This window comes from Prionailurus bengalensis, chromosome C1 (genome assembly GCF_016509475.1).
Source record: "Prionailurus bengalensis isolate Pbe53 chromosome C1, Fcat_Pben_1.1_paternal_pri, whole genome shotgun sequence".
NCBI classification, from domain to species: domain Eukaryota; kingdom Metazoa; phylum Chordata; class Mammalia; order Carnivora; family Felidae; genus Prionailurus; species Prionailurus bengalensis.
This window is the reverse complement of record NC_057345.1, coordinates 10925378-10940563: the sequence shown is the minus strand read 5'-3', so window position 1 is coordinate 10940563 and position 15186 is coordinate 10925378. Positions and strand designations below refer to the sequence as shown.

General features: G+C 55.8%; 1 protein-coding gene across 3 annotated transcripts in view; it reads right to left on the bottom strand.

Annotated features, from left to right (window-relative positions):
* Positions 1 to 15186, bottom strand: part of KAZN (kazrin, periplakin interacting protein) — a 1100886-nt gene that overhangs the window by 10070 nt on the left and 1075630 nt on the right. For 2 of the 3 annotated variants that reach the window (XM_043573804.1, XM_043573805.1), the window contains 2 exons: positions 13851 to 13965; positions 10349 to 12017 (listed from right to left, as the gene is read on the bottom strand). In XM_043573804.1, coding sequence (XP_043429739.1) covers positions 11853 to 12017; positions 13851 to 13965 — 280 coding nt within the window. In that variant the 3' untranslated portion in view covers positions 10349 to 11852. Of the gene's footprint in view, positions 1 to 10348; positions 12018 to 13850; positions 13966 to 15186 lie in introns of those variants that run through there. The other variant, XR_006296489.1, reaches the window with a different exon arrangement.

Below are 15186 nucleotides of genomic sequence, written 5' to 3'. Positions count from 1 at the left end.
TGTTTGAAGGACTCGAAGAGATCATGTACGAAGCACTCAGCACAGGGCCTGCCCTCAGGAATGAGTCACACTGCTCAAGTCTGTTGGCAACACTGTGTCTGATTTCAGGAACCTGTTTATAGAGGGAATGTCCGGACGTAGGGGGGCTGGAAGAACTGAGGGGCTGGGAGGATGCTTGAGGGTCTATAACCGGGGCAGGGGACAGAGGTGTCTGGGGAACAAGGGGTGTGTGGTGCTTAAAAAGACCAGTCGAGGGTCTAGAGTGCAAGAGGGAACGGGGATCAGGGGGCATCGTGCGTGAGCAAACACCTGCAAACCCCTGGAGCTGGGAAGGGAATGGACTGACTCGCGGGCTGGTGGCTTCACTAGAAGCCCTTCAGGCGGACGCCGAGCGAGATCTCTGTTCCCCAAAGCAAGCGGTGGCCGGTGCGGTGCCTCTGCCCCTCGCGGATCGCGGGGGAAACACAGACACGCATCTGCTGCAATAGTTGCTTCCATACTTATTCACGTACTTGGCACACACACGCTCGGGACACATCCGTACACATGTATGTTTGTGCGTATGTTTTGTTTTTTTTTTTATTTTTTTTTTCAACGTTTATTTATTTCTGGGACAGAGAGAGACAGAGCATGAACGGGGGAGGGGCAGAGAGAGAGGGAGACACAGAATCAGAAACAGGCTCCAGGCTCCGAGCCATCAGCCCAGAGCCCGACGCGGGGCTCGAACTCACAGACCGCGAGATCGTGACCTGGCTGAAGTCGGACGCCTAACCGACTGCGCCACCCAGGCGCCCCATGTTTGTGCGTATGTTTATGTCGTAGAAAAAATCAAGCCGGCGTCTTGGGCCTGTGCTTTCACAGAAGCGGGGGGCAACGTCCATCAGGCCTGAGCCAAATTCGAATTACAGTAAGGGGGCGCCTGGGGGGCTCAGTCGGTTAACTTCGGCTCAGGTCATGATCTCACAGTTCGTGGGCTTGAGCCCCGCGTCGGGCTCTGTGCGGACAGCTCGGAGCCTGGTGCTGCTTCGGATTCCGTGTCTCCCTCTCTCTCTGCTCCTCCCCGACTCATGCTCCGTCTCTGTCTCAAAAATAAACAGAAAACATTTAAAAATTAAAAAAAAAAAACCAGTAGAACTTTGGGTTGCACGCAGAATTCGTTCTGGAAACGTGCTCCTCATCCAAAGCGCTTGTGTATCCAAGCGAATTTCAGGAACCAGCGGCTGAGTTGTGATCATGCGACGTTTGGCATCACGTTCGACTCGCGTCGCAAGACATCGCTCGTCTATCCAGCGAAAATGTATTAGAAACCTTGGCTGGTCTCGCGGCACCCTCGCTGAACGAGTTACTCGCGATCCAGGGTTTTACCGTACGTGTCCATGAAGTGTTTCGGACTGAACGTTTCTTCCCCTCCCACATCCACATGTTGGACCGTCACCCCCGGCGTGATGGTGTTTGGAGGGGGCCCTTTGGGAGGGGGCGAGGTCATGCGGGTGCAGCCGCCACGGATGCCACGAGTGCCCTTAGAAGGGAGACCCCCGAGAGCTCCCTCGCCCCTCCTGCCAGCCAGGATGATGGACGCCAGGAGAAGGGGGCCGACTAGGGTCCTCGCCAGACCCCACCCCACGGCCTCCACGCTCCGGGTGCCTCTGGCGTCCTTAGCAAGCCAGTCCGAGGCTGCCGATGACTCTGACGCTGGAGTTCGCGGGCTGCAGTGGCCACGAAACCACGACCACGACCACGGGTGGATCCCGGGAAGAAAAGAGCAAACGAATCCGCCTTTATGGAGCCTTGCCCACCTGGCACGCATCTGTGGTCGTCTTCTCCCCTTGCCTTGTTTGGATTTTGCCCCTCACACCGGCTTCCACGTTACATGTTTCCTTCTGTCCGCTACTTGGGGCCGGAGACTGGTCCCCGGCTCTCCCTCGGATGGTGCTACGTGCCCGTCTGCGTCCGTGGGGCTCCCGGCAGAGCCCTGCCCTGGTGTCCTAGGCTCACTGTTGTCAGGGTGATACCAGCTCCAACCTTTCGGCTCTGGACTGACCTCTACCTCAAGCTACAGCCGGAGGGGCCCTGCCCGGCCGGGACAGAGGGGCCCTGAAACCCCAGCAGGAAACCAGAAGCGAAGGGTGGGGGGGGCATCCCTTGGGGCGTCCAGTCGGTGGCGTGGTGGCCAAGAGACACAGGGCAGCGTCATCCCCACAAATGCAACGTCACAGGCTCCAGGGAGGGCATCTCTAGCTGGGAAGAGTCGGTCCGTTGAAAAAGAAAAAGAATTTAAAATTGTTTCATTCTTCCCTGTTGTTCTATGTGCTGCAGACAGTGCTTGGCAGGCAGCGGGAGGCTGTGTGTGCACCCACGTGTGCGTGGGTACGTGCATGCACACGGCAGGTAGGAGTTAGGGGATGGGACGGAGGCACTTTGGGGTCAAGCCCGGTGGACTGGCGGTCGCTTAACTAGGCTCTCTGAAGGGTGGAGGGACTGAAACCCAGTTCATGTTGACGTAAGCCCGTGGGTGCGTGGGGGGGGGGGGGAGAGTGTTACGGGCTGGTGGGTCCACCCTGCCAATTCACGTGTTGTAGCCCCAACCCTCAGCACCTCAGAATGCACTGTTCTTGGAAATAGGGTCTTTACGGAGGTGATGAAGTTAAAATGAAGCCGGTAGGGTGGGCGCTGATCCAATATGACCGGTGTCTTCATAGGAAGAGGGTCCTGGGACAGAGACAGGCACAGGGGGACGACCACGTGAGCACAGGGGGAGAAGACAGCCATCGACACGCCAAGAAAGGGGGTCTGACACCTTGATCTTGGATCTCCAGCCTCCAGAACTGTGAGAAAAACATTTTTTCAATGTTTATTTATTTTGGAGAGAGAGAGAGAGAGAGAGAGAGAGAGAGCGCGCGCGCGCAAGCGGGGGAGGGGCAGAGGGAGAAGGAGACACAGAATCCGAAGCGGGCTCCCGGCTCTGAGCTGCCAGCACAGAGCCCGGCGTGGGGCTCGAACTCACGAATTGTGAGACCGTGACCTGAGCCCAAGTCAGACGCTTGCCCAACTGAGCCACCCAGGCGCCCCTAAATTTCGTTTTCAAGCCACCTGGTTACAACAGACCTAGCAAACTAATAAAGGGAAGCAATGGGGGGGGGGGGGGGGCGGGGAAGGGTTAGGCCGTCACTCAACCAAAACTCAAGAGGCAGGGGTGGTTCCGGCAGGGACAGGGTGATCCGGGCAATATGTGGTCTTCCTGCTGCCCTCAACGGTCTTGTATTCTGGCTCTGGGTTTGTCCCTTTCTCTCGGGCATCCTCTTGTGGGAGGGACATGGCAGGCTGCAACCCCGGGGCACATCTTCCAGCTCAAGATCCGAGAGAAAAGTGAGCGCTAACCTTCCAGTCCCCATTTTGGGCCATCCGGGTAGGTTCTGATTTTCTCCTCTCAGGTGTCGGGGCCTGTTCCTGGGGCTCCGGCACCTCCACCGGGCTGCAGAGCTGGGATTGGTCCAGCCAGGGTCATGTGACCTCCCTGAAGGCAGCGGTGGGGGTGGGGGTGGGGTTAGAGGTGGGGGGGGCCCAGAGGGGCACCAGGATCACAGCCACACCCCCAGTGAAGGTGGAGCAGTCCCCCAAGGCTGGCAGAGGAGGGAAAAGTGTGCTCAGCAGAGAGAGGGAGGCCCAGAGAGGGAAAGGAATTGGCCTCAGAACACACAGCCTGTGTCTGTGGCCGAGCCTGGGGGACAGTGAGCCCCAGGCCAGGTCTCTGACTCCCTGTGTGGTTGGAAGAGGACAGCTCGGCTGCTGTCAGGCTCCGTCACTAACTTGCTGTGAGGTCTTGGGCAACTGTCCAAAATCTCCTGCTTCTATCCTATTTTTGTTTGTTTGTTTGTGTTTTAATAAAATGAGAATGATGGGGGTGTGGTGTGAGATTAACTATTATGGGAACTCGCTCAACCAGACTGTTCTAGGCCCTAAATTATTACCTTGTTTTAAGTCAGGAGCTCACAGGGCCCCGTTTACCCTTTAAACCTGTAATTTACAGAGCAATTTTCTGCCAGGCGAGGGAGTGGATCCGGCTTCCAATAAAGTCGTACTTAATACGGAGGAAGTCTTTTCTGCCCTGGGAACATCTGGCTTTAGGAGTTTTTGATTGCAAACAGCAGGGGTGTGGCCAGCGAGCCTCAGGCCATTGGTTTCAAGCCCAGACTGCAAAGAGCCAGTCTGCTCCCACTCACTCACCCAGGACCCTGGGAATCTATGTGACCGCTCTATGCCTCAGTTTCTCCATATGTCTGATGAGAAAAGCAACGTCTACCTGAAAGGATTGCCGGGGGTGGGGTGGGGGGGATTCAATGGGGAAAAAACACTGTGGCTGTGGTTCTCACTCAACTGGGGAAGATTCTGCCTCCCCAGGGGGCATTTCGTGATGCCTGGAAAAATGTGGGAGTCGTCACGAGTGGAGGTGGGGGTGATACTGGCATCTATTTTTTTAAATATATTTTTAAATTTTATTTATTTATTTTGAGACAGAGAGAGAGAGCAAGCAGGGGAGGGACAGAGAGAATCCCAAGTAGGCTCCACCCTGTAAGCACAGAGCTTGGGGCTTGAACTCATGAACCGCGAGATCATGACCTGAGCTGAAATCAAGAGTCAGACGCTTAACCAACTGAGCCACCCAGGCGCCCCAATAATGGCATCTATTGAGTAGAGGCCAGGGATGCTTCTGAACATCCCGCAATACACGGGGGACAGGCCCCCCCACAAAGCATTCCTGAATGTCAATGGCGCCGAGCTTGAGAAACCCTGCGGCAGAGGACAGGGCGAGTGCCCAGTCTAGGCCGTCTAGTATTAGGTCTGAGCTCCGGGGTCAGACGCCCCTGAATCCTTGAGTCTGTCTCTGGTGCTTCTGTGAACGTCTGGGTGTCTGGACTCAAGGGTGTTTCCCTCTGTGAATATCTGGGGGCCCTTATCCCCTGGGGTCCTCGCTTACCCCAACTGCTAAGGAGAGGAGACCTCTCTCAGGAAAGCAGAAAGCCTTTGGGCCACACTAAAGCCTCCCACTGCTGTCCCACCCCAAGACCCTATCCCACCGAGCCAACGAGACTCCAGCCCCAGACTCTGCTAGAACCACCGGGGTGAGGACCTCTCTCTCGTGTGTAGGGTTGCAGACCTGGGAGGTCATGTGTCTCGTGGTCATTTGCCAACAGTGGGGACGACCTGTCCGAGAGTGACCCTGCTAGAGAGGAAGGCAAAGCCAAGAGAGGAGGAAAGGGGAGCATCCTGAAAACATCATTGGGTGCTCTGGTGCCAGCCATCCCCAAAGCCAGTCACAGTTCTGGACTGTTCTTTACAGAAGCCAAGACATCCTTTGTACTTTGTTTTTGTGTGGTTTTTTTTTTTTTTTTTCATGTTCATTTATTTATTTTTGAGAGAGAGAGAGAGAGAGAGAGACATTCCTTAGTACTTTTAAATCAGTTTTTGAGTTGGGTTTCTATCTCCGGTCACCGGCTAATACAGCAATCCCACCTGCCCGAAAATCCTTTTTTTTTTTCCCTACCAGTGGTGTTTTCTCTGGAGATTTTCTTCTATTTGTTTCCCCACCAATCATAAGCTTCTCAAGGTAGTGTTTGTGTTAGTAAACTAAATTCCCTCTGGACCTTGCAGCAGCTTGAACTTCCTGCACTGATGGGAATGTTCTGCATCCGTCCCGTATGGTAGCCGCCAGCCCCACGTAGCGATGGGGACCTTGAAATGTGCTGGGGTGACTGAGAAATGGAAAGTTACATTTTTTTTTTTAATTTTAATTATCTGGGGCGCCTGGGTGGCTCCGTCGGCTAAGCGTCCGACTTCGGCTCGGGCCATGATCTCCCGGTTGAGGAGTTCGAGCCCCGCCTGGGGCTCTCTGCTGACAGCTCGGAGCCCGGAACCTGCTTCGGATTCTGTGTCTCCCTCTCTCTCTGCCCCTCCCCCACTGGCACCCTGTGCCTCTCTCTCAAAAAGAAATAAAAACATTTAAAAAAAATTTTAAAAAATACAATTTTAATTAATGTAAATAGTGTAAATAATGTGAAAATACAAATTTAATTAATTTTAATTAATTAATAGTTTAAACGGCCACATGTAGTCCGTGGCCGCTCTATCAGATGTCATGGCCCCATTGTGTCCTGCATGAGTTTTCTTTCCTATCACTGCGTTTGTTTAACAAACAAAGAGTCTGTGTTGGATGCCATATTGGGGTACGCAGCAAGGTCACAGCCCCCCCCCCCCGCGAATAAACTTAATGCGAAGCGGAAATGCGGAAAGTTTCGGTGGAGGCCCGGTTGACGTCCTCTGGGTCACAGGAGGGTTGGGGGAGGGACCAAACAAGGCTACTCGAGGGAATTAGGTCCTGAGATGGATGAATCCTCCTGTGCTCCCCTGAGGAGTCCTCCTGGAAAGTGGGACCCCATCGGGGAGGCCCCTGGAGGGCAGGGCCAGGCAGAACGGGGTGTTTGCAGACAGGTTCATGTGCCTTCTCTACCCACCGTGTCCGTTTTCTCATCCGTAAAACAGAATCAGTGATAGTACACGCCTCTCGGGGAAGCGTCAGGATTAGAGGAGATGCTTGTGCAAAGCCCTTAGCGTACAGAAGCGTCTAGAACAAACACACAAGCAAAATCTTAGCTGCTAATTATTATGGGAGTTTGGCCCCCTCGTCTGGAGGGCCCAGTGTGGCTTAGGGACCCTCAGGGAGGCCCGGCCTACGTCGGCCCTGCCCTGGCCTCGGCTTGTCCACCAGGGAAGGGCCTTCCTTTCGTGCCTCCCCTCAACGACGGGGCGGGCTGAGCCATGGGAAACGCACCGCGGGGAAGGAGCTCTGTCAGGCCCCGGTGAATCAGGAGGGGTTGGGCGTTTCTCACGGGTCTGATACCGTTTCCTGCGAGGGTTTCCCCCCACTCTTGCAGACCAGCATGGCTTAAAGCAGACATCTCAGATTTCTCCCTGGGGTCGCGAAAGAGCCACCCGACACCTCTGTTGTGCCCTGACGGCCCCCGGTGCCACCTCATGGGCCCATTGTATCAGTCTGTGGCCCCGGGAGTCCACTTGAGCCACGAGTCAGAGCAGAGGGAAAGGGACACCGTTACAGAAGGTGGAGACTTCACGTCCAGTTAGGAAGCGCTGCCGGCAGTGAGGGTGATGTAAATGGGCAGGAGGCAGAGCGGGTCCCCCGGGAGTGGGCGGAAGCCCAGCGGAAGTTCTGCTGTTGCTCGATGCTCCTTCAGCACTCTCAGGAGACGAGCTCCTTGCTTCCTTCACCCAGCCATGTGGGCCTTATCCCAGCCTCATTTACTCTGGCCCGCCTGCCACGGGACCTTTGCACATGCCGTCCCGGCAACCTAGAATCCTTTTCCCTCTCCTCTTCACGTGCTGAACTCGCCTCCCTCCAGGCCTCACCTCCTCTTGACCACACTAAACACCCACGTGATAACCCCCCCCCCCCACCAGCTTCCCCTGCTCTCAACACCGGTCTTAGTTACGCTCTTACATTGCCCGAGGAGCATTTGATTCGCGTGTCTTTTCCCTGCTGGACTAGAAGGTCTGCAAGGGCAGAGGCTGGGCAGGACTCCATTGACCATTATATCCTCAGCATCTAGCTTATCCTCTCGCCCTGCCTGGAACGTTCTTCCCCCAGGTGTTGGCGGGGCTGGCTCCTTCCCAGAACTTAGGTCTCGGTTCACAGGTCCTCTGGGCGCCCCCACCCCTGCACCACATTACCACTGTCCGAAATCAACCCCCCTGGCCACGGGTGAGCTTCTGCAAAGCAGGAAGAGAGCCGTCACCAAGAGCAGGACGAGGTGGCTCTGGGAGAGATAAACGTCGGCTGTTGAAGACCCCCAGTGAGCAGCCTGAGCTGACTGAGGCCACCACCGGATACCGCGGAAGTACCACGGGAGGGGTGAGGCGGGCAAGCTACTGATGCTAAGGGAGGGTCCCCGATCAGATGTTCTCCTCCTGGAAACGGGGAGCGCAGGCCCCAGACTTTTCCAGCAGGACAGAGAGCCTCTCAGCTCCACTTCGAGTGACGCCCCCTGGTGAGGTAAGTCCTGTGCTGGGAGGTGGGGGCGGGGGTGGGATCCCCAGCGTTGCAGCGACAGGAAGTGTGCAGCCAGGGTGGAGGACCCTGGGGTGGCGAGGCAGATGACTGAGTCTGAGTCCCTGCCTTGGGACTTCTTAGCTTTATGGAGCTGGGTGAGCCCCTCAGCAGCCCCCCACCTCAGTTTCCCCATCTCTGAAATGGGTGGGTAATCTCTCCCAAAGAGGCTGTTGGGAAAATTAAAGGAGAACACACGTAGAGAAAGGCTACTATGAATGAGCCGCTGTGCAGTAGTATTTATTGTTACAGTGTTAAAATTCACTCTTGGGAAGACGCTGGGGCCGTGACCAGCAACTAAAAGGCCAAGAGCGTCATCTCTGTTCGTGGACAACTTTTCCCTTTGCGGCCAACAAACTCCCTCCGTGTTGGGACACCTTCTCACCAGCCAACTGTCGCCAGTAACGTGGGCTTCAGAAGTCGCCGTGTCCCACGGGCTTTCTTTCCTCGCCGCTCACCCGCCGGGAGCCCGTTGGAGCCTCGAAGGGCAGCGTGGACGGGCCGGGCCAGAGCCTACGGGCTTCGATGGGAAGGGGGTGGGCGCAGCTTGGAGCTCTGGAGGGTCTGGGTGGCCCCGCGGCGGACGTGTCCTGCCACATCTTCCCGCTCTGCCACGTGCAGCCCTGTTTAGTGAGCTCGAGGTTCGGGGTCGCTGTTCTGAGGCCCCCTCTGTGCTGCCTGGGCTGCGTAGAGGCCCTTCCCCTTCCCCTTCATCTGAGCCAGGTTGTCATGCGGCTCCTCCCTGCCCCCTGCAGCCTGGGGCCCAGGGGGCAGGTGGGTGACTGAGGTGCTGACAGACAGATTTTAGGAGACTAGCTCTGCCCAGCTAATGACAAAGGGACCTTCCAGAGGTGTCTGGGTCAGAAAGCTGAGAGTCTGCTGGGCAGGTGACTTTTTTTTTTTTAAATGTTTATTTTGAGAGAGAGAAAAAGAAGGAGGGAGAGAGAGGGAGACGGAGAAGGGGAGGGGGAGAGAGAGAGAGCGTGCAAGAGCGAGGGGGAGGGGCAGGGAGAGGAGGAGAGAGAGAAGCCCAAGCAGGCTCCGAGCTGTCAGGACAGAGCCTCATGCGGGGCCCCGTCCCACGACCACAAGATCATGACCTGAGCCAAAATCAAGAGCTGGACACATAACTGACGGAGCCACCCAGGCTCCCCGGGCAGGTGCCTCCTGGTGGCCCTGGTCCCCGCTTCTGGGAGAAATATGGGGTGCCTCTGCCCACTCTGCTTCTCCCCAGCCTCTGGCACCTACTACCCCTCTCTAAGGGGCCAGCACCCATGGGCACGGATGATGCCACTCCAAGAAGCACATTCATATGTTCCCAGGTCCGGAAGCCACATCACCCTCCACGACCACACGACTCAGGCCCTTTGCACAGGATGTGGCAGGTCCCTGTTCTGCAGGCGGCCACCCTGCCCGCCTGAGTCACGAAAAGCCAATTCCAAACGGTCACTTGGCTGCCAAGGACCGGGGCGTCAGGTGGGAGAGAGTGTGCTACTAAGGTATCATTTGGACCGAAAGGTGCTTTCGAGGTTGTCCGCATCGCCCCAGGCCTGCTGGCCCAATGTTGCACATTTTGGGGACGATGCCATCCCTGCCGGTGACCCCCCCCCCATACTGTCCACTTGCCCATCTTGCCCCCCGTGGGGTGGAGCGGGGGTGGGAAAGGCAAGCTCTGTTTCCGACAACTCGGGTGAATGTTGGCTTCAGATAATCAGGCCCCCTTGTGCTGCCCTTGCTCACCCTGTGGGAGTCATTTCCTGCCTGGTCTGCTGCTTCCCAAGAGGCAGATCCCAGGGTTCCGGGTCACCCAGCCTGGAGGCTGGCTTGGGAGTGACCTGTGGCATCGGGTTAGAAGACGTGTTACTTCCCCCTCCGGGCTGCAGGCCCCAGGTGTGGCTGAATGTGGCTGGAATTTGGAACCTCAGCAAAGCCACCTTAGATACCAGAGCTTCCCGCCCCGCCCCCCCCCCCCCCGAAAGGCCACGGAATCAGAAATGGGACCCTAGAAGGCTAAACATCAGATGCACGGAGGGCCATCCACCCGCCCACCAGCTGGGCGTTTGGTTTCCATGGACAAGAAAAGCTGGGCTTAAGATCAGAGAGAAAACCGTGGTCTTCGGCATCGGGGAGGAAGGGTCACTCTCAGGTTCCTCAGGCCTCGGTTTAGGCTTTTCCCGCAGGGGGAACTGGTTCATTGGGCTGAGGAACGTGTACTTTGACGGTTCTCGGAGGCCGACACCTGTTCAAGTCTTGGGAGTTCAGGCCTGCCATTGACTCTGGTGCGAATGGCCCCGATGGCGGTCGAGCATCGTGGTCCCAACAAAGGATTCGCTTTGACAACCAAAGTGTCGGGAACTCCAGTGCATGTCGTCCCTCCCAAGTCACCACTCAGCGCTGAGGTCGACAGACTCGAGCCCGAACACATGGATCCGACTGGTTTTCAAGGGCTGTGTCTGTGGACTTTTTTTTTTTTTTTTTCTTCTCTCTCTCTCTTTTTGGTCAAGCCCTACTGGGGGCTCTAGAGAGACCATGTGGTTCCAACCGGAACACTGTTGGGGAGAACCAGTTCAAGGTCAGTCCGGTGCTGTCAGTGGGAACTCAGAGCTCCCTTCTAGCCTGGTTGCTTGCCACCTGCCTCCTGAGAGGTTACAAAGTGGGTTACAGACATTAGCACGTGTTAATTCTCACAATGTCCCTGGGAGGGAACCAGGAAGTGTTGTGGATGCAGGTGTTGAGGCACAGAGGGGTGAGGCCACCGGCAAGAAGCCACAGAGCCGAACAGTGGCAGAGTCAGGAAAAGGGCGGGGGGTTCTCTCCACCACGTCAATGACTTTGCTCTCCAGCCTTCATCTCCATGAGGGCATTGGTGAACACACCCCCGTTCCAGGTGACTGAGACCTCACCACACAGGTTTGTTGGGTTAATAGTGACAAGCATTTCCCTGCCCCCAATCCCAACCCCGTTGTCGAACTTGGTCGTCGCCGGCCTGAGTCAGTCAGCCCGGATCCCGTCCTCAGGATGTCCCTCCTGACGACAGGAAACCTGCATTTCCTGGAACCCGCCCCGCACCCTCCCGGCGCTGGAGCCGCGCCTGGGAGCAGGCGAAAGGCTCTTCTCCGCGTCCACCCCATGTGCCCCATGGCTTTTGGGGTGGAAGGGAGTGGCCGCCCCATTTTGCAGTCTCCCAAGGGAGATTCAGCGAGCCGAGTCAGAACCCGGGTGCTCAGTCGTGGGGGGCACAGGTGCTGGAGCCAGGAGCCCCGCCAGGCTGGCTGGAAGGGCCCCCGTGCCGACCGGTCAGCCTCAGGCTGTGCTCGCCCCTGGCACCGCCCTTGCTGGGTGCCGTGTGTCCGGCTGGAGCCACACCTGCGCTTTCTGGGAGGGTGCTCTTGGGGAACGGCCTGCCTCCTTCCAACCGCGGCAGCTCAGTTCAAGGCCGCGGGGACCACCCGGCCTGCTCAGTGGCTGACGGTCACTCTGGGTGGGGCCTGGGTTATAGAGGGGCTGGGCAGACAGGTCCTCCCACTGAGCGGACAGGTCCACAACCCGCTGAAGACAGGCAGGCCGGTGTCCCCTCGTTCCTCGGAGCGCCCGTCTGAAATTGCGACAGTCTGCTGGGATTGTGCCCGGGAGGGGCGCATCCCTGGCCCGCGGCCACTACGTGCAGTGGTGACAGCATCTGGCTACCCTTCCTCCGCGGGTGTGTCCGTGTTGGGGCTGGTGGGGCGACAGTCCCTTACACATTGGTGACCTCGAGGCCGTTGTAGCCTTCCAGCCGGCACTGCTCTGGCCTGCCCTGGGGGTCGTCGTCTCCACAATCTTCATTTTGAAGAGAGCCATAGTCATCATGAAAATCGGGGTCTTTGCTGCTGAAGCCCCTTCCTATCTTCCCCAGCGGCAGCTGAGAAGAGAGAGATGAAGGTCAGAGGAAAAAAGGAACGGGGTGCCTTGGGATCTGGAAAACGTGGGGTTCCCCCCATTCTCATTGCTGCGTGACCTTAAGCAACTTGCCTAACCTCTCTGTGTGCTTCCTGCTGCTCAGAGACCCCCGAGAGGATTTTGTGAGTCAGCCCTTGGAGAGAGCTTTGCGTTCCCAACTGAAGGAACTGATTGGTTGCCCAGGGTGAGGACAAATATAGTCTGATGGCCCTCAAAAGTCTCCTACCTCCCTCCTCAGCAGGAGGAGCATGGAGAGTGGGTGTAACAAGAGAGGCGAGAGTGTCTGAGCAGGGGCGTGAGGTCCGACTGCATTCCCAAGTCGAGAAGAAATATTCTAGCACTTCCTGGTGTGGCAGAAAGGGTGTGCGTGTTTTGGAGACTCAGAAACTGGGCTTTGGATCCCTGCTTTGCCACTTCCTGGCTGTGTGACCTGGGATGAGTCACCTGCCCTCTCTGAGCCTCAGTTTTCCCAGCTTCAAGGTGGGAATAGAAGTTCCTTTCTCCCAGAGTTGTCACGAAGAGTAGAAATTGGATCTGTGAAGCACACAGCCAGGTGTTGGCAAAGGGTGGCTATTATTAACCCTACACAGCAGGCCCTCAGTGTGTATTTATCTCTTATTTTGAACATATCTCTATTATAATCTTCGTGATGGCGCTTTGAAACTGCTTATTCCCTCGACTGCCAGACCAGTGTTTCTCGATCTTTTGTTCCATGTTGCCACCTTTAAAAATGGAGACTTTTCTGATATTTTCTCCTAATCCCACCCCCCCATCAAATGTTCACCCCTCAGATACACTGTGCTTCTGTTCATGTCCCGTATACATACCTGTGCTTCATACATAAAAAGAGTGAGGTTTTGGCCCCTTCCCACCAAACCCATTTTCACCCCATTCTAGACTGCACGTTTTGGACCGAGAGCACGGTAAAAGTAAGGGAGAGAATTTATTCATGCTTAGTCCCATTGATGCTCGGGGTGGTGCCTAAAACACAGTTAGGATCCAAAAAACGTTTGCTGCATGAATGGAAGAATTTTTGGATTATCCACTTGGGCCATCTGTGTCTACACACTTCCATTTAGGAATCTGGGTCAGTCTGAGTCTGTGTGAACAGATCCAAACTGCACGTGCTTCCATATACCAGAGGCTAATCTGCCGCTATCGGTCGGGTCATTGGCGTTCAAGAGCTAAGTCGGGGGTTCTCAGAGTTTGGGGTGCATGGAACCCTCTGGACGGCTTGGCTGCAACCAAGGATCCCCATCACCCCAGAGGCCCTTGGTTTTAGGAGGCTCGGGTGGGGGCGCCTGGGTGGCTCAGTCGGTTAAGCGTCTGACTCTTGATTTCGGCCCAAGTCATGATCTCACCGTTGGTTGAGTTCGCGCCCCGTGTCGGGTTCTGAGCGGAGCTCACAGAGCCTGCTTGGGATCCTCTGTCTGTCTGTCTGTCTGTCTCTCTGCCCCTGCTCACACTTGCTTTCCCTCTCTCTCATTCTCTCTCAACAAATAAACAAACATTTAGGAGGCCCAGGTGGGTCCCAGAAACTGCCTGTGATTCTGATGCAGGCGGGCGAGACCTGTGCCTTGAGATGCTACGCTAAGCCTCGGGTGGGGGCTGGGCTTAAAGCATCATGCAGGTCAGTTGAAGGTGTCTTCCTCTCTCCCGTCTGCATCTGTGACCTGGTCCATTGGTCCCCCTCCACAAGCCAAGACAGGAGCTGGGAGGGGGCATCATGGGTCCAGATGACAAAAAGACCTTCTCCAGGCTGCAGGGGCCCCGGGTGAAGGCGTCCGCGTCTTACCCGGCCAGCCTTGTATTTAATGCCGCCACTGCTCTCCTCCTTCCCCGCCCGGGTGACGCTGGAGGCCCTCCCTGGGGGTGTTCCGAAACGCTCAGCCTCCCGGATGCCTGAGGAGCTGGGGAGAGACACATTCTGAGTCAGCGGTGGGGGACCCGGTCAGCTACCATCACCCAGAGACACACACACTCACTCACACAGGTGACAATGACCCTACCTGCTGCAATTTACCGCGTATCTTCTGCGTGCTGAGCACCCCTGTGCTACGAATGCACTCCGAAGCGTCAGGAAAATCGCCCCCGCCCTGCTTTTGAAGTCTGTGTCTCCCCCGCCCCACCCCACAGGGACTTGTTGACTGAAGTGACCCCACTACTCCCTTCTCTGTGTTAAAGCGCGGAAGGCTTCTGTTAGAATAGGGTTCCGCAAACTGCGGCCTGCAGGCTGGAGCCGGCCCGCCGACTGATTTTGCAAATAAAGTTTTATTGGAACACAGCTACGCCCGTTAGTTGTTTATGTGTCGTCTAAGCCTCCTTGCTTGCTATGAGAACAGAGTTGTATACTTTTTAAAAAATGTTTATTGGGGCGCCTGGGTGGCTCAGTCGGTTGGGCGTCTGACTTCAGCTCAGGTCAGGATCTTGCGGTCCGTGAGTTCCGGCCCCGCGTTGGGCTCTGGACTGATGGCTCGGAGCTTGGAGCCTGCTTCCGATTCTGTGTCTCCCTCTCTCTGACCCTCCCCCGTTCATGCTCTGTCTCTCAAGTAAATAAACGTTAAAAAAAATGAATAAATAAATAAATAATTAAAAATGTTTGTTTATTTTTGAGAGAGAAAGAGACAGAGCATGAACAGGGGAGGGGCAGAGAGAGAGGGAGACACAGACTCTGAAGCAGGCTCCGGGCTCTGAGCTGTCAGCACAGAGCCCGACGTGGGGCCCATGAACCCACGAGATCATAATCCAAGTTGAAGTCGGATGCTTAACGTCCTATGCTTAACGAACTGAGCCACCCAGGTGCCCCTGTATATATATATTTTTCTTTTTTTAATTTTCTTTTTTCTTTTTTAAAATTTACATCCAAATTAGTTCGCATATAGTGCAACAACTATTTCAGGAGTAGATTCCTTAGTGCCCCTGACCCATTTAGCCCATCCCCTCTCCCCCAACCCCTCCAGTAACCCTCAGTTTATTCTCTATATTTAAGAGTCTCGTATGTTTTTCCCCCTCCCTGTTTTATATTATTTTTGGTTCCTTTCCCTTATGTTCATCTGTTTTGTCTCTTAAAGTCCTCATGTGAGTGAAGTCATATGATTTTTGTCTTTCTCTGACTAATTTCACTTAGCATA